General features: G+C 39.2%; 1 protein-coding gene across 1 annotated transcript in view; it reads right to left on the bottom strand.

Moving 5' to 3' along the window:
* gap43 (growth associated protein 43) overlaps positions 1–19,619 on the bottom strand; it is a 266,790-nt gene extending 247,171 nt beyond the window's left edge. Inside the window, exon 1 of the mRNA XM_072585053.1 lies at positions 19,447–19,619. Within this exon, the coding sequence (XP_072441154.1) occupies positions 19,447–19,476 (30 nt within the window). The 5' untranslated portion in view covers positions 19,477–19,619. The remainder of the gene's footprint in view (positions 1–19,446) is intronic.
* Positions 19,620–20,359: the final 740 nt, after the last annotated feature.

A 20,359-nucleotide genomic window follows, 5' to 3' on the forward strand; every position in this document is an offset into this window, starting at 1 on the left:
ATTTGTAACCAGTAAATGCACTCTCTCTGTATCCACTTAAGAACGCTAGGATATCGGCCATCAGGCCTGGGTAGTTTGTTTTGCCATAAAGACTTTACGTTGCTCTAATATATTCCCTGATGATCACAATTACTGGTTTTCTCACTCTCATTAGTCTCGAGCTGCCCTCTATTTATGGGATATTATTGGTGCCTTCTGTTAAGTCAAAAAATATGCATTCAACGCATTTGCCATTTATTCACTCCCCTTGATAATTTCTGCCTCTCTCTCGACTAGAAAACATTTCCTGAACATTCTTGTGTAAAAATTCTTACTATTTTTTTGAAAGAATGCTTCACTACTTTAACTTATTTCTTCCTTTTTTAATCAACTGGTTGTGTCCTGTTTAAAAATTTCTAATCTTAGGGTTTACTGCTGCTTTTCATAACATTGTAAACCTATTGTCATGCTCAGTGCAGGCAAGAAGATCTTCCAAATTAAATGAATGGTAGTTTTTTTTGTGAAAAAGATGGATGACAGCAAAGTTGACTTTGATAACCAACTCCGGGCATAGTTGAAACACAACCAAACATGGACAATCTCTGCCACTTGTGGTACTCACAAATCGTTTTGTGAAGGGAGAACTATAAACAGACTAAGACTATGAGGCTGATACATTAACCCGGGCTATAGACCTGTCAAAACACAACCTACATGAAAGGTGTTCAAAAGCAGAAACTGAATTGAATGGAAACTCAATTAAGCAGGCCATGCCTTTCTTAGTCTTTAATAGATTGAAAGGTCCCAGCACAGGCTGTGAATTGGCCTATCTGGCTATGCACATTGTAAGGATGACTTTGGTCTCAATAGGTCACATGGTTAAGACAGCCATGTTTGCACCTGATTTTAGAAGTAACAACAGGAGTTGTTCCATCTGAGAGAAATGCAGTTAGATACCACCTGAAAAGCCACTGAACTGCAATGTCTTACAGTTGCTTCTGAGTAAAACAACTATACTATCAAAAGATGAGGAGCGGGAATCTCCACCCACCTGCTCCAAATGCAAGTTCATCTGAAAGCCAATGAAATAACTGCAGAGAGGCATCCCATCTCAAGTTGCCCTTTACGAGTACACAGAATACTGGTTGTGATTAGCCAGCTTGGAGTCAGCCCTCAACTGAGGAGATTCTGAATCTCCTTTTTATATATTTTTTCTATCAGTCACCTGAACTGAAGAGATTCTAGATCTACTGGTTATATATTTTTTCTTTATTTCAAATAAACCTGTTAGACTATAACTTGGTGATAATGTAAAATTTAAAAAAGGGGAGCTCTTAATATTATGTTTGACATATTTGTGGCTTTCACAAGCCGCTCCACGGTTACATTAAACAATTCTAATCCACCACCTCTGTTTTCTAATGTTGAAATTTTATTAGCAGCTGTATTCCATTCAGGGAAGCTCTTTGTGTAGGCATTAGATAAGCACCTGAAAAAACTGCATACAGGCCAGGTCCCATCACCAAGTCACCCTTTATTTATTAGGTACAGTACACTGGCTATGGTTAGCCAGCTTGGAGTCAAGAAACTGAAAACGAACAGCATCCAAGGAGCAGGAAAATTGACATTTCGGGCAAAAGCTCTTCTGGAAGCTTCTGGGAGCCTTGGGGTGGACAGATAAATGGAGGGAGAAGGCAGCTGAGAGTGAATTGGTAGATGGAGGTGGGGGTAAAGGTGATAGGTCGGAGAGGAGCGTGGATTAGATAAGTGGGAAGGAAGATGAACAGATGGAACAGGTCATGAGGATGGTGTTGAGCTGGAAGGTTGGAACTGGGGTAAAGTGGGGGGGGGGAGAAATGATGAAACTGGTAAAGTCCACATTGATGCCATGGGGTTGGAGGGTTTCAAGGCAGAAAATGAGGCGTTCTTCCTCCAAGTGTCAGGTGGTGAGGGAGTGGAGATGGTGGAGGCCCAGGGACTGCACGTTCTCAGCAGATAGTGGAGGGGGTGTTGAAGTGTTCAGCCACGGAGCGATGGGGTTGGTCAGTGCAGGTGTCCCAGAGATGTTCTCTGAAGGATTCTGCGAGTGGGCATCCTGTCTCCCCAGTGTAGAGGAGACCGCATCGGGAGCAATGGATACAGTAAATCACATGAGTGGAAGTGCAGGTAAACTTTTGATGGATGTGAAAGGCTCCTTTGGGGCCTTGTAGAGGTGAGGGGGGGGAGGTGTGCGTGCAGGTTTGCGATTCCTGCTTTGGCAGGGAAAGGTGCGGGAGAGAATGATGGGTTGTTGGGTGGGGGGTGAAGTGGACCTGACGAGGTAGTCGCGGAGGGGATGGTCTTTACGGAAAGTGGATGGGGTGGGGAGGGAAACATATCTCTGTTGGTGGGGTCCGTTTGAAGGTGGCGTAAATGGCTGAAAATGATGTAATGCATGCGGAGGTTGGTGGGGTGGAAGGTGAGGACTGGTGGGTTCTATCCTTGTTGCGGTTGGAGGGGTGGGGTTCGAAGGCAGAGATGCAGGAAGTGGATGAGATGCATTGGTGGGCATCAACACTGTGGGAGGGGAAATTTCAGTCTTCAAAGGAGGAGGCTATCTGGTGTGTTCTGTGGTGGAACTGGTCCTCCTCGGAGCAGATGCAGTGGAGGTGGAGGAATTGGGAATAAGGGATAGTATTTTTGCAGGAGGCAGGGTGGGAGGAGGTGTAATCCAAGTAGCTGTGGGAGTCGGTGGTTTTGTAGTAGATGTCAGTGTTGAGTCAGTCATTGTTGATGGAGATGGAGAGGTCCAGGAAGGGGAGAGAGGTGTCAGAGATGGTCCAGGTGAATTTAAGGTCGGGGTGAAATGTGTTGTTGAAGTCGATGAAATGTTCAACCTCCTCGTGGAAGCACGAGGTGGCGCCAACATAGTTATCAATGTAACGGAGGAAAAGGTAGGGAGTGGTGCCGGTGTAACTCCAGAAGATGGGCTGTTCCACGTAGTGGACAAAGAGTCAGGTGTAGCTGGGGCCCAGGCGGGTGCCCAAGGCTACCCCTTTTGTCTGGAGGAGGTGGGAGGATTCAAAGGAGAATTGGTGAGGGTGAGGATCAATTCAGCCAAATGAATAACAGTATTAATGGAAGGGTAGTAGTGGGGACGTTGGGAAAGGAAGAAATGGAAGGCTTAGAAGACTTCCGTTTCCCTGGCCTCCAACGCCTCATCTTCACCATGAACATCCAGTCTCTATACACTTTCATCCGCCATGACCACAGCCTCCAAGCTAAGGCTTTCCTGATTAGGGTTGTTAACGTGAGCCAATCAAGAACCTCCGTTAACAAGGTCCACCTGTTTCCAATCAATACAGACAACCTCCTGTAAATTCAACTACAAGAAACCCCACAGGTTACTGAGAAAGTTTTACATACAATAAGTTTCTAATCCAATTAAAGCATCAATTCAGCTGAGAAACTATTGTTCCACTAGAATAAGGACAAATCCTTCAAACTTGATTCTTTTTCAATTGTGTTTCAAGGTGATGTGTTTAATGGCTGCAATAACTTGACACAAAAATTACGTACTTCAAAAGTGATGGCAACAACAAGCCAACCAGTATGCAAAGTACAAATACATATCTCCAAATACCTCCCTTTATATTCAAAATTAAAATGCAAAATGTCATGCACTAATCACTTACAATTACAAATTACTGATGTGATAAAATACACAGTCACAGAGAAAAATGATTTAATAACATTCCTATAATATCTTTAGTCAGTTCCACTCCAACCAGTCTCAGCATATCCATTGCACACAATCTCTAAATTGAACAGGTCCCTTAATGTACATGTGTGCACACTTGTGTTTTTATTGTCCATTCATCTGTTGTCTGCTCATTGAGGGTGGAGGTGGGGAAGGATGGTCCTTCTCCACAGAGTGTTGTACCTATGGTAAGTGTCACTGGTGTGATAACTACTTTTGCTGATCGATTTCTGTTGCTAGGGAAATGGTAGACCCCTACAGCCCTATGACCATTCTGTAGTTTCTGCTGCTAGTGAGATTACATCTTCCTGTTCAGCTACTGGAGGTGAAATAACATCTTCTCTAGTTGTACATAGTGGTCTGTGGTTGTGACTATATTTCTGGTCATTCAAGTTCACAGCACAAATCCTATGCTGTCACATGGATTGACTCTTGTTGAGAGTGGTGAATGTTTGCACTTTGACTGCTTCTTCAATGGTTAGCTTCAATAATGACATGGCCATTTTGTTAAGGCGAAATTTGATTTTCTGTTATTTCACATTTACATTTTGTTACTCACACCTGTTAGTACTTTTAGCTTTAGTGCTTCTTCATTATTGGAAGAGTAGTTTGGCTGCTCATTAGTCTTTGGACAAAGCCTTCAGGTGGGTGTACATTTTCACTCAAGTATTACCTTATAGTAGTTGAGCTTGGTTTGTTGTATTACTTTAGTGATCCCTTTTGGGGATTTTCACCATCAACTCTGTCTTTCCATTTGACTAGGGGGTTATGTGAAGATGATGGTTGGCGTTGAAATCCCCAATCTTTTATGAAGTGCCTGAGTTCTTCATTTATGAATTGAGGGCCATTATCATTCAACGCAATATCTGTAATGACTGATGTGTACCTCAGGAATTTGATGTCAGTTGATCTAACTTCAAAAGTAGTCAATGGCTACAAGACAAGACAAATTAGTTCCCGTGAGAGTGAAGAGGTCTACTTCAAACTTCATTCATGCTTTATCTTGAATGTCATCTGTCATACACAGCTCTTTAGTTTCGTATTTATTACAAGCACTGGACTGGTTGATGTGCTTCTTAATCTCATGGCTCACGTTTGACCAACAGAGCACTTCTCTTTCCCAGATGGTTTTCATGGATATGCTCCAGTTTTTCTTTCTCACCTTCTTGGGGATAATTACTCTATTCCTTTTGTACAAGAGACCTTCTTTGGCTATCACCTCATCGTCCTATGCCCAACTGTCTCTTATAGCAAAGAAGTGTGTCTTTTCTCATGGCTTCCTGCACCATTTGGACAGTTGCATTTGTTGCATAGTTAATTTGATTTGAGCAAGATACTTACATTTTAGGTTTCGTGTCTCTGCTAGGTTGATGCCATTTACAGCTTGGAGCTGTTGCCTATCAAAATTGAGAATATTTCTCAATTTCTCTTAGCATGCTCAACTTTCTTCAGAGGGGCTGTTTTTCTCAACAACATGTGGCAATGTACATCTGTTTTTGTTGCTTGTATATCATACCCAGATAATACATCTACAAATGAAGCAACCATTTTTGAAGATTCACTGGAGTATACAGAATTTGATTTGAGAAACATGTTTTCAAGTGGTCTGTCTTCAGAGTCCATGATCATGTGGTCTCAGGCAAGCAGGTACTGATGAAAATACTTACAGGCAAAGACAATAACTAAGCACCCTTTCTGTGCATACTGTCAGTCAGTTTGCATGAATGCCTTAGAAGTAAATTCAACCGGTTGTCATTTCTGGATTAGCATCACTGGATTAACATTACTTCATCTTGTAGCACCCTGCAGTAGTTTCATCATTGATGATGTAGGATCTCAGGACTGTTGTTGTCATTAAACAGTTGCTTGAATCTGACCTCACTTATCAGTAATCATCGTTTGCATGGACGGTAGTGGCATGTTGTGGGAACATATTTTTACCCCATAACCAGCAATGGGATAGTGAGATATTTTCAATGAAACCATTAGGATCTATTCATGTTCTCAGTTCTCCAGTTTTCTCATTGCTATCAAGCCACTAATCTGGTTGTAGATGTTGTGACTTTCTTCATGACTCCCTTTTCTCCCCAGCTCTAACTTATCTCTCAGGCTGTATCCGAGAACATCTGGAACTCCCCTCAGGAAATGCTTGATTGATCTCATACTTGAAAATAACTTTCACTAAAATTACACCCATGACATGTAAAAATGACTTTGTAATCTTCTAGGATCTGTGTAGCAGTCAATGTGGTTTGTGAAATACTGGAAATCTCTTCTGGCATGTTTATGGTTATTAATCCGACCCTTATACACGCTTCAGCTGGGATGAGTGGATTTTGCATAACATTAGTGTATGAAATTCTCGGGATGGCTAGCACTGCTAGGCAAAAGTGAGGACTGCAGATGCTGAAAATCAGATCTAGATTAGAATTGTGCTGGAAAAGCACAGCAGATCAGGCAGCATCCAAGGAGCAGGAAAATTGACGTTTCAGGAATGAAGGCAGGGAACCACCAGGGTGGAGAGATAAGTGGGTGGGGGGTGCTGGGGAGAAGGTAGCAAAGAGTACAATAGGTGGATGGGGGTGGAGATAGAGGTGATAGGTCAGAGAGGAGGGTAGAGCGGATATGTGGGAAGAAAGATTGGCAGGTCAGACAGGTCATGAGGAGGGTGCTGAGCTGGAAGGCTGAAACTAGGGTAATGTTGAGAGGTGGGGGGAGCGGTGGAAATGAAGAAACTGTTGAAGTCCACATTGATGCCCTGGGGTTGAAGTGTTCCAAGACAGAAGATGAGGCATTCTTCCTCCAGGCGTTGGGTGGTGAGGGAGTGGTGGTGGAGGAGGTCCAAGATCTGCATGTCCTCGGCAGAGTGAGAGGACGAGTTGAAATGTTGAGCCACAGGGCGGTAGGGTTGATTGGTGTGGGTATCCCAGAGATGTTCCCAAAAGCATTCTGTGAGAAGGCATCCAGTCTCCCCAATGCAGAGGAGACCGCATTGGGAGCAACAGATACAATAAATGCAGGTGAAATTTTGATGGATGTGGATTGCTAGCACTGCTGCCTCACAGCACAAGGCACCTGTGTTCGATTCAAGCCTTGAGCAACAGTCTGAATGGAGTTTACACGTTCTCCCAGTGTCTGTGTGGGTTTCTTCCAGGTGCTCCGGTATCCCTGCCACCCCCCACCATCCTCCACAGTCCAAAGATGTACAGTTAGGTAGACTAGCAATGGTAAATTGCCCATAATATCTACGGATGTGAAGACTAGGTGGTTTAGACATGGGAATTGCAGTGTTGAAAGGATAAGGCAAGGTAGTGGGTCTGGGTAGAATGGATGCTTGGAGTCTCAGTGCGGATCCGATGGGCTGAATGGCCTGCTTCCATACTGTAGTGATTCTACGATTCCACACCTTCATTTTTCTCATTATATTATGCTCTCTGCTTCATTTCTCCTCTTGGCATGAGGATAATTCCATAATTTTGTCTTAACTTTAATGTCAATGGTTTTTTTTTCTTGAATCAGCATATTGAACAACTTTGCATAGATTTGCAAACCTCTTGATGTTATACAAAGCATTGTCTATCTGACATGCCATAATCACTTGATATGAATCTTTTGCAGTCATTCTAATGGTCACAAACTATTTATCATCTTTAGCTCCAATATTGCTAACTTGTTGCGTGGTGTAGACTGGTTTGTCAGAATCATTGATTGATACTTCCCAATAACCATCTCCAAAAGCTTATTATCCAAGACTTGTGTCACACCAAGATTTGTTGTTCTTTTATCATCCTGTGCTGACTTACCTAATAGTTAAGGAATGCCTCACTTTAGAAACTCTCATTCCTGTTTTCAAATTCTTCCACGGCCTTTCTTCTCTGCTCCACAACTCCAAGATGTCTCATCTAGTTCTTGCCTCTTGAACCTTTTACTAACCCCATGTAGCAGCTGTACCTTTAATCTAGACCTGAAGCTCTGGAAGTCCCTCCCTAAGCCATTGTTTCCTCTCTACCTCTCTTTCCTTAAGATGCTCCTTCAAACGGACCATCTGTCTCTTCAACCCAAATGTTGTTTTTATTGCTCAGTGCCAAATGATTACCTTGACACTTGTAGTGTCATTTTATTCTATAAAAATTCCATTAAAACTGCCCATTTGTTCTATTAAAAAGGTAATTTATAAACCTAAGGTTATATTTTCAGTGTAACTTCAGTAGTTTTGAACCAGACAATAATTTGTGCCTGGTGCTGCTCTTCTACACTGCTCACTAAACCAGAGTTGGACTCTTGGCTCAATGATAATTGTCCAGTGAGGGATAGGACAGGTTAAAAGATTGCTGTTGAATATAATCCTGATGTATCATAGATGCCTGTATTAGGTTTGTATCCAAACTGCAGATCACAGAACACACTTTAATCATATACTCCTTCAGTGAAGATTCAGAATACAAAGATAACATCCTGTGACAACATAATAACTTATAGAAGCGAATTTGTGCAAGTATTGTGTTAGTTTGAAGGACAGATGAAGGCACTATGGGCTGAATGGCCTTGTTCTGCTGTGCAACAATTGTGTGATTCTAGATAAGCTTTTGCTCAAATAACTTGCAAGCAGTTTCTTCACATTATTGACAACATGGCTTGATATTTAAAACTATGTCCGTGAATGAATGCTTTCCAAGTATCGTGATATTACTAAGGTAACATCCTGACTGATTATAGTACTTTTATTTGTGGTCAGATAGAGGAAAACCATGCACTTTCAGATCCTAGAAACAGTCTATAACAAGCAACCACTCAAATTTGCTTTTGCAAATAAACAGTTTAAATGTACATTTTATTTTCAATGGAACCTATGGAACTATACTGTGCATTTTTTGTTTTTTCATGAGACCATCACACACTTGGTGTGTATTTACACTGTGTCCCTGGAACTGCTGGAATCATGATGAAAACTCAACTCACAAACTGCTCCTAAGCAGAAAAAGACCCTGTCAGAACTTAGCCTGTTCTGAGCCATCTGTAATTCTCGATATTTTTAACATCAACCTGTTCAGATATGTTATTCCAGACCTCTGGAACAGCTGGGACTTGAACACAGGCCGACTGGCTCAGAGGTAGGGATGCTACAACTAGGTGGTGGAGCAGTTGAAAACAGCACACATTTTTGGATTCAGGACTTGCTACTTCCAGGTAGATTGCATAAACGTTCTGTTAGTTCACATCACCCTTCTTACAGATGAACTTCAAAACCTGCCCTCCCTATAAAATACCAAAACATGAAATAAAGCCTTCAAACCTCTTGAACTATACAGGAGACCCTAAACATACTCCTTTGATGTATTTCACTGAAATATTCTCCAACAACATTTCTAAATAAGAAGAAGAAAAGGGATGACGTTTGGTCTTGTGCATTTATATATAGAAGATCCATTGTTGAAAATCCATGCTGTGCATCATTTTAACACAATTGCATCATGTTCACATCTTTAATCTTGTCACCAAATAAGATTACATGCAAATATGGTGGCAGAAAACCTCTAGTTGTCTGACAAATCCTCCTGGCACCCCAGAATTAAGCTGCAAAAAAAAACATATTGGAAATATCCTATCTTCTAAAATTGATGTGTTTAGTTTACATTGTTAATCGTTTACAGGGTAAGTGGTACCTTCCCAAATTAAAGTAGAAATAGTTTCCCTGGAAATTGCTAGAGCACTGCAACCACAAGGAAGATGTAATAAGAAAGGAAGATTTACATAATCTTTTTACATCCTAAAGCATTTTGCAGCCAATGAAATAAATTTCAATTGTCATCTCTTGTTATTTTGTAGGCAAACCTAATCTGTAAAGCAATTAGTGATGAACAACAAATGCTGGCCTTCTCACCAACACCCACCCCTTGAAAGCATTTGAAACAGTTAATTTACATACAGAACAGTCCAAAATGGATGATCAACCTATCTTTATTTTTAAATAATATTTACTTAGCAATATTTTATTTATCCCTTTCTTCATATTTATCCTACTGATGTTTCCAGCACATTGGAGAATCTGGGCAATCTCCCAATAGACATTTTAATCTTCTAATACACAGAAACCAGTTCCAGCTGAACTCCACAATGAATACTAAGTACCAGAGATACCAATGGGAATTGACATCAGGTCCACCAGGAATTCTGGGAAATGCCCCTATTCTTCACCAAGCAAATAGGATCCCAGTTTAAGATCTTGTCTGTAAAATGCCATTTCAGGACTGAACTGAAGCTTGAGTCAAGATTGTGTGTTTAATTCCAGATTTTTAATTACAACATTTTGATTTGGAGGTGAGCATATTACCAACCAACGTTCAAGAAAATTTCGAGCAGGAATGTCACACAATTAGTTTTTGTATACAGTGATTCACACTGGCCAGTTCCATGTCTGTTCAAACAGCCTTCAATCCAATATGTATTAGTGCTGAGGATCTAACAGTTACATGTAGAAACCATTATTGCCTGTCAATCATCCAAATTAAATAAGAATAGTTCTTATAGCTGCCTTATTATAAAAAGCAATCTCCAGGTAAATAAATGTTACTTTACATAATTTAGATGGAATGATAGTACTGTTATAATGTAATGATCTTTTGGATAATACAATAGATTCAAACACAAGTGAAGTTCCACAGAATAACAAGAAAAACTAATTCAAGACTTTGAAATATTTTTAAAAAGATATTGGAAGCAACGTTCAATTGATTTTATTCTTGTCTTACAATGTCATCATCAAGTCTATCTTTTATAAACTTGATGGGCAAGCTGCCAGCACAAATTGTACTGGTTATTAGATATTATGCCCATTGAGCTGAAAATGTGTAGCTGGAAAAGCGCAGCAGGTCAGGCAGCATCCAAGGGGCAGGAGAATCGACGTTTCAGGTATGAGCCCTTCTTCATGCCCGAAACGTCGATTCTCCTGCTCCTTGGATGCTGCCTGACCTGCTGCACTTTTCCAGCAACACATTTTCAGCTCTGATCTCCAGCATCTGCAGTCCTCACTTTCTCCATTATGCCCATCGAGAAGAGTTTTGGATGTCCTGACATATATCCCTGCTGCTTTCTCTTAAAAAAGGGAAAAAGAAGTATTCCTAGCGGAGCTCAATTGAGACTGGTTTCTGTGTAGGAGAAGATAGAAACTCTCTATTGGGAGGCTGGATTTTCCATCAATGCCCTGGAGACTTCAGGAGATAAAAGAAAAGAGGACTAGTTTATTTCCAGAATATAGGAGGTGTGTGTGCTGCTACGTCTTTATTGCCTGTATTTTAAAACTTTGGAACTGAACGCCTTGCAAAAATATTTCAAGTAAGTTTAAGAATCTGAAGAAAGGTGCTAAATAGAAATATTCGTACAGTTTTTACATCTCTAATGCTGTAACACTGAAAATCTTGATCTGTTCCCTTTCGTATTCTCCTCATCCAATCAATGCAGGACCCTTCAGCAGTGCCTGGAGCTGCTGCCTCTTCTTCTGTCCCTCTCACATTTTTTGTTATTAATGACCTCCCTTGCACATGCCTCATGTTTCTTTGAACTATACAGCCCTTCTACCCTCACACACATGTTCAGACCTCTGCAGTATGCCACTCACTAAACAGAAATTGGACTAGAAAAATACCATGGCAGCAAGAGGCCAGAGACTGCAGCATACAACTTATTCCTGATTCCCCAAGGCACTTTACCACCGAGAAGGACAAGAGCAGCACATTCATGAGAACACCACCACCTGCAAATTGCTTCAAAACTATCCACCTTCCTCACTCTGATCTCTCTCGCTCTATTCCTTCACTGTGACTTGATCAAGATCCTGGAACCTCCTTCCTAAAAGCACTCTGGGTGGCCCTGCAACACATGGACTGTAGCTCACCATTACCTTCTCAAGGAAATTAGGTAAAGACGATGAATACTAGCCAAGCCACTGATACCCACATTTAATAAAGTAAACAAAGACTTCCTTTTCCAGGACAAATCAGTACATTATTGCATGAGAAGGCCCATATATGGGAGAAGGGACTCCATGGGCTTTTCACCTTTGGAACAGCAGTGCGCCAAAAGGTTAGTCTGACGGATAGTAAACATTTTAACCTAACCCACCCACCAAGAGGCTGACCCAGTCTGGCTACCTGCTTTACAGTCTTCAATATACTTACCAACTCTGGCCCTACAACTCTCTATAATGAAGAATTCCACAGATTGACTAGCTCCTGAGAGAAAAAAATCTTCCACATCTGTTTTAACATGGTTGTCCCCTCACTCTGAGATTATGCCCCAGTCCTAGATTCTCCTTCACGGGCAACAAGCTCTTCTCCTAAGCTCCAATGAGGAAAGGATCAACCTCTCCTTCTAAAGACAGTCCCTCCATACTCAGAATCAACCCAGTGAACCTTCTCCGGACTGTCTGCAAAGCCTTTGTATCTTTCCAATAGACTGTGCTAATCTAGAACTCAGTGTTAGCACTGCTGCCTCACAATGCCAGGGATCCGGATTCGATTCCAGCATCTGTGTGGAGTTTGCACATTGGCCGCATGTCTGCATGGGTTTCCTCTGCATGCACCGGCATCCTCCCACAATCCAAAGATGTGCAGGTTAGATAAATTGGCTATACTAAATTGCCCATAGTGTTCAGGGGTGTGTAGATTAGGTGCAATAGTCAGGGGTAAATATAGGAGAGTAGGGTAGGGGGATGGGTGACTCTTTGGAGGGTCGGTATGGACTTGTTGGGCTGAAGGGCCTGTTTCCACACCGTAGATATTCTATGATTCTATGTACCCCCAAGCTATTGAGGCTACTATGTCAACCTTAGGCAAAGAGCTGATGATATTAACTTTGACTGATATTGTAAAAGTAACTAAATATTGATGTAGTCACCATAACACACTTTATATGATATCATCCAGAGTAATACCTCTCCCACAGACTACATTAGCTGTTGCAGTGGATGCAGCAATTAGATGTACATCACCAAGTATCATAATTATTTCACCTATTACTTAATGGTTATCTCACAATCTACAAATAAAGTTTGTTTCTTCACTGGGCAAATCCTCTTTTTCAATTATATGCAATTACCTCTAGCTTCTAACAATTTTCTCTTTCCAAGTCTTGATAAAGTCAAAAGGCCCATTGGGAGTAGAGGTGGGGGAATGCACAGTACCTGAAGATACATTGTCATGCACTCTTAATCCAGTGATTTGGAGAGATTGGCATTGGGTAATGGAGGCATTGTATTGATATGCCTCATCTCTTCATTTGCATTTGGGTTTGAGAGGCTTCATTGGCCGCATTTTGAGAGGATAACCTTTGTTCCTAAACTGCCAGACTGTCACCAAATTATTTGGGGCAAATAGAAGGGAAACTGAAGACAAATTGAAAGCATCATGTCAACTGCCAGGAAAGCTGGTGCAGAGCTGCATGTTGCACAGTAATTTCAGCACACCAACTGGTTACTTAGTGATTGAAAACTCTCCCTATTCATATGGATTCCAGACTCTTCCACTGAACTACAATGTTTTATGGCTTTAATCAAATGATGCCAGAATTGCAGGTTTCCTGCAGATGTGGGGCTATCACAGCTCACTGTCCGGGGGATGAAGATAAATTTGGTAGTTTTGACACCGAGTGCATCGTAATTATGCTTTTATTTTGATGACTGGTCAATTTCAACGCTTGCAATTGTTATCTGCAAGATGAGGGAACAACTGATGCTCATTATTGATCTCACCCATTACACATCCATTATGCTGAATTAATGGTGTAAGCTTGTTCATGTCAGATTGTTCTAAAAACGAACAGACCTTTCACATCCTCATGTTAAATAACACAAATAGTGATGCATCCAAAAGGTTATCTTACTTTATTTTTGCCAAATCTTAAAATTCCAAATACAGACCATAAGACAAATAAGGAAGTGCTCAAAAGTCCAAATATAGACCATAAAACAAATAAGGAGGAAGAATGTAAATTTAAAAATGTTGTCCAAAATAGAAAAAAAGTCAGTACTTTGGCCATTTGATGAGTGCTGAAGAGTTATAGAGGTCTCTTCCAGAGGGCAACATGGAAAGCAGCCTATGGAGAATTTGAGCTGGACATAATTGAATTCGAGACACAGAGTGGTAGACAAGCTGCAGTGAATGTGTGAGGATAACACAACAGGTAAATCTAGCAGATCATGACAGCTGATCACCTGGCAAGTGTAGTTACAGCCAGGCCAGGATAGGAGGAGGATGGCAAAGAAAAGTGATGCTTAGTCCATATTATTCTTGAATATTAATTATCTAATTGATGCATAAAAGTGATTTTTTTTAACTATACCCACTTGACGATAAAGGAGTTCAAATGTGTCCACAACACTTACCCAAGCTAAGACTGACAGGAGCTGATAGATTCACATTCTCACAGAGTCTCCTGAGTCAATAGGATGAGTACTCATCCAAAACTGATGAAACACAATTCACTTATTGAACATAATTTAAAAATTCCTGTCAGGTTCTTGATTGTGGCCTACATGGGAAATGATAGTGTCAACCAAGAAGCATATTGGGCTGGAAGAAGAATATTTTAGTGAATTATTTATTTCACCTTCCTTTCAGGTCAGGCGAGCCATTGGACTGTTTGATGAGAATGTGCTGCGAATCTCCTACCCCATCCCCTTCTTGATGATTGGCAACCCATAGGATGACCCAAAAGCAGTCCAGCCAACAGCCTCCTGCTGGCAAACAAATTGTGGGTTTATCTACACTTCATGCCTGGAATTGAATTTAGTTGAGGGCCTGAAAGTTAATGACAATTCAGGAATTACTTCTCGAGCTGTGGGGGTGTTCCCAACTAATATTTCTGTTCATTTATTGAAAACTGGTCTCCAGTTAAAACTAAATCCAAATATTTTTTCTGCTACAGTTTCTTTTAATAATTTTCACCATAGTTATTTCCCACATTGCATATTACAAAGTTGCTTCACGTATCTACTTTACACTAGCACAGTGTTAATGGATCATGAGATTCTCTACCATTTTCAACACCATTACCACTCATTGTTTAGCTGTGAGAGGATGTTCTGGCTGCAAATTAAGATGCGAGTGTCAAATGTTACCACAGTTTTCAGCCAACACGTTATGTTATGTGATGTTCAAGGTCCTGTAATGTTTTGTTCCTCTCCATCACCATTCTCGAAACACGGATTGAAGCAACAAGCACAATGCATTTATTTCTTTCCCACTTTGAAATAAAAAATGTTCAAGAAAATCAGTTAACAGTCCAACATAAAAAAAAGTTTATATGATGCAGATTTGTTACAAGGAAGATACTTTCACCACCAAAAATAGAATGCAAACAGACAAAATGACTGAGGAGCTTCACTGTACTAACAGATGGAAGAAATTACGTACTCCTGGAACACTAATGAGCATTTCCTGATGAGAGCTGTTTGTTTTGCACATATTTATACATTGTCTACCTGCCCCAAATATTGCAATAGCTTCTTTCCCATTTTCTGCTAATTAGGTGTAAAACAGATTTGAAGCTCCTTGCAACTGGAAAAACATAAAAAGTACTACTGCTTTGACTGTCAGGACATACAACACAAGTAAATGAGAAAACAAATGCAGAGTTGGACAGAGTTGTGTTCAGTTGGCATAGACCTGTGGTAGGATCTTACACAACACTGTTCTAGTCACAAACTAAAAGTCACAAGATGCTAAGTGTTCATGAGGTACATTTGTGATTTGATGCTTCATAAGTTTTTTTAAAAAATCATGGTCGCTCACAATGATGAGAAAACAATAACAATAGCTGTGGCATCTGCTGTGAAACAATATGCTTCTATTAAATATTGCAGGAATTGAATCTTATGCACTAGGTATCAATAGCAAATCCTGAGGTAAAAAATTAGTTGAGAAGCTTCAGGACAAACTGGTGCGATCCTGAATGCAGGGAAGTGCTGAAGTGCAGTTAAAATCTTCAAATCTATTTTGTAAACCCTGATCTTAATTCAGCTAAAAATGATTCTAGTTAAATATTCAAACGTCACATTTAGACATTTTTTTCCAAATAAACCTTGGAATAAATGTAATCTCATTCATCTTGTTCAATTAATATTTACATATCATTTGAAGCAACTTTTATTCAAAATTCCTCAAGAAGAACCAAAACGATTTATGAAATCAGAGAAAAACTGAAGGATGGAATTTCAAATAACCTATTTTTTGAACAGTATGAAGATGCCAATCACTTAATAACAATTTTATTGATTGGATTTTCTAATTAGTAGTATTCATATCAGAAAAATAACAGTAAATATCTAGTTATTTAGAAATACAATTTCCCCATTAACATCATGTACCATCTTACAAAGCTTTACCACTGTCTTTGTCCTCCTAATAGTCTCTCTTTACACTGCCTGGGGGCCACACCTTACAACAGCAATATGCTTCCAGATCTCCAATAATGTACGTCTTGGCTGTCTGCCAGAAGGCACACAACCAACTTTGCTTGCCCTCCCACAGGGAGGCGTCTGCCCTCAACTGAGATGTGCCTTCCAATATAATTAGAAATCAGAGACATGGAATAGAGTTTATTGCAGTGATACCTTTTTCATTTCATGACTACATTTTTAGTAAAAGGTTGACTCTTGGTCATGACCACTCAATGATGGATGGTATATATTTAGCTGTATATAACTATATATTTAGCATAAGTTTCAATAGACACATAATTTGAGAAGAAACACTTTCCAAAAAGTAAACAATAATTATTGTTACAAATGCAAGAATACAATAGTTTTATTTATACAGGTGAAGTAACCAAAAGGAAATAAAATTGAAATAATTATCTCAAGATTGTCAAAATGTCTGACTCAGTCCAGGTCCAAGAGATATCAGAATGCCCACCGTTCAGCTGAATGGCAAAAGAATAAATAGAGGCACAATTATTTCTGTCTGTCTGTGGACCAAGGCTTCCTAGAAAGCTGCTAATTGGGACCAACATTGAATTTATACCTTTACAAGTATTTAATTATCCCAATCCTGGTTGGACTTTAGTATTTGAATGCCTTTAGGTACAGATTCCAATGAAAAATATTGTATCCATTCATCCTGACGAATTTAAAATACCATGCAAGATAAACACTATGTGGAAGTGGAAATTAGAGGCTTCCATTTTTCATTAACATGGCGTACACCCTACACGAAAAGAAAATCATAACTTTTTTTAAAAATAAGGAGTACTTGCATTTTGGTTTTGAACAAGAGCACCTACAAATAACAGATTAGGTCTATTGTGTAACAAAAACTCATCACATAGCACAAAGGTTGACATCATCAGCATGATTCAGAAATGATGTAAATTCTCCAGAGGACCGGCAACCCACTTTCCTCAGATACAGAGAGCACTCCCTACGTTTTCAGTCTTACAGGAATAACCATTACCCAGTAGTACAATTAAGATAGCTCAGAAGTCAGGATTTTATTGTTTAGTTGGGGCTCGCCTTTTGCAACACTGTAATAAGTAACTGTTAAACCTTTTTCTGCTTAATCAAGACTTATTAGCTAGTTGTTAATAGATGACTGCAGATATTTGGAATAGTTAAAATTCACTAGTCATTACTTTATTTGGGTACTTTGAATTTTACTGCTCCCCACCCTAATATTTTCTTTACCTTTCCAAAAACCAAAACGGGAAATTTCCAGTACAGAATAAAGCTTTCCTGTGAAGATGGATTGGAAATGCTTAGTTCAGTTAAATGTTGGTTGGACATCTCAGCCACCTGAACTGGGTCCAGGCCAAACCATAAGGGATGAATTGAATTAGGAACTAATGAACATGCTGCTGTGCATTATTGATGATTAATAAATACTAGAATTAATTCAGGCATAAAGCAAAGACCAGTCACTCAGTGTACATTCTTTTATTACATCAATTTTTTAAAACCTGGGAGTACTATATAGTTAGAAAAATGTAATCATTTCAGATCATTTCTATTAATTGTCCTGTGTAGAATGTAGTGTTAATGCACAATCAAATGTTTATGCTTCTAATTCGAGGAGGAAGACCCATTTACTGTTATATAGTATTATGCATTTTTAAAAAATGTATGTCATCCAGTTTAAATTTCCTTTTTATTAAAAAAAACAGTTTTTTTAAAGCAATTTTTAATTCAGGTTTTAAAAGATTAATGGAGGTCTGATGTTTGTCCAATAATATGTCTTTCAGAAAATCTGATTTCAAAAGATAGTAATGTTCAAATTTAGGGGGGAGGTGATGCATATACCTTAAACTACATTGACAGCCTCATAAATTCAATTTTATCTTATCCATCAGTTTAAAATAAATTGTACTATAATTCAATTAAACCATCATCGCTAAATTGATTAATGAAACTTCCATTGTGTATTCTAATAAATACACTTGGATCTTATAGTAAATTGAAAACAACATTTCTAATCTGTAAACTGACTGAATCAGAATATCCATGCCATTTAGATTGCAAGTTGATCTTTTCAGGAGTATCTCCCTTCAGTTTCAGGACAATTACTGTAAACAAGATACAATAATTGGTTGTCATATGTGGCCATTATATCCACCTAACCAATATCTAGATGAAGACATATAAGGTTGTTGCTCATGCTGGGCTGAGCCATTGAAATTCCCATTTATAAAGTTGGCATTGGTCACCTGCCCACCAGATGCATTTTCCAAAATCTTATTGCATTATAAAATTAATGTAAAAAGGACTATTGTCTCCTATGTCTAAAACACATTAAGGTTGAATATCTTTTCAAATATTAATATTCTTTGCAATATTCAATTTAGACTGTGTTTAAATTTAAAACCTTTTTCTTTTATACATTAACAACTGAAAACTACCCTATCTTCCAAAATGCATTCAGCACACAAAGGAGAGTTAGAAAAGACTCCACCACAAGGACCAGTGTTCTGTGTTAGCTAGCCTTGTACATTAGGTGCCACTCCCAAAGCTGTACCTCTGCAACCAAACCATTCGATTATCTCAAGCTGAAATTCCACTACAAGATTCGATTAATTAACTGATAAACAGGCCATTTTTTTAAAAAAGGCTATTAATTCCTATCAACACTCTAGTTCACTGTTGTAGTAACTATTACTATAATTTTGTAAATGTGACCTTTGTGTATAACAATGTGAATGCTTAAGGCAAATTTGTTCTAATTCATAGTTGTTTCAACAAAAAAAACATCAAACTAGGCATTGCATTAAATCCCATAGATTTTGCATTATGCTTGTTGAATATCAAATGAAAAAGAATTCTCAAATGAAGCACTGGCTGAATCCAAATGCTTTGTAGAACCTGATGCTTTCAGGAATTTTAACTCTTTGCTCTAAAAAAGATTCTTAAAATTCAGAGCCAAACATGAACTATAATAATCTTCCAATTCATTGTAGTCGCTAAAAGATGGAATTGCATCTGAAATATATTTTAATCAAATTTTAAAATACCATTAATATTCAAACATTATCTTGCAATTCATATTTTATTCTTCAGCCTAGTAATGGCCAACGCCTCAGATTTTCATGCAGATCTCACATACCTTGCAGTCCCAAAATTGCCTTTTTCAACAAAAATTCTTCATTTCAAGCATCTCTATTGCCCAAAGTATTTAAATTTCAACTTGTGAAAAGGCAGATCACTACAGAATGTTATTTCAAAAATAGAAAAGACAAACATTTTGTACCTGCTTAGTTCTTCTAATGCAGCACAACATGATTCCTGTATCCCTTTTCTTTTCTTTCCCTTCCTATCTTTTCTTGCTCCTTTCTCACTCCTTCTCTCCCTGTCTCTCTCACTCCCTCTCTTGCTCACACAGGCACTGCCGACAGCTGCACAGTCAACTGCTGCTGATCAGCATACTCTCCTACCAGATTCCACCCCCCCTCCTTCCCCACCCATCCGTGCCACCACTCCCAGACAGCTCATTAAATATTAAGCGTCTCTTCCGTACCCTCAGTAGCCACTGTCTCAGTGTGCACGTTTCTGGAGTATTAACAATTTAAGTACTGAATTTCTTTCAATGTCTTGTAGAACACATTCAAATATCTTACCTGCGATTTATAAGGATATTCTGCACAGTCAGAATACCACATCAAAACAATAAATGATAATGCATTCAATGAGAATGTTTCTTTATTAATCATATAACCATAAAGTAAATGAAGTATTTCATTTTCAATATACCTTTTGATATGGTACCAAATGGTACCAGAGCATCTCATAATTAATGAAGTGACCTGCCACGCCCAAACTGTGATGCTGTATAAGGCTGTTTTGGCAAATTAAATTGATTTTACCCCTCATGAATAATGTAAGCTGCAGGGATTGGGGTATTTCTGAGCCCTCTGCTTCATGAATGCATCTTTTTGACCCAGCCACTGAACAACAGAAGACGATTGGATCCAGAAACGTCACCATAGGTTAACCCTTGCAATGCTGCAGGTTTTTAAATCTCCAACAAAGCAATCCATGCCAATGATATTCAACAAAGAATAAAATAAGAATGCAACAGATATTCCTCAGTATCATTCCTTATAAAAAGGTCCCTCCACATTTTTATACAAATTGACTACAAAATAAAGCATTGCTGCTGGAGT

Source organism: Chiloscyllium punctatum, chromosome 15 (genome assembly GCF_047496795.1).
Source record: "Chiloscyllium punctatum isolate Juve2018m chromosome 15, sChiPun1.3, whole genome shotgun sequence".
Classification (NCBI taxonomy): Eukaryota; Metazoa; Chordata; class Chondrichthyes; order Orectolobiformes; family Hemiscylliidae; genus Chiloscyllium; species Chiloscyllium punctatum.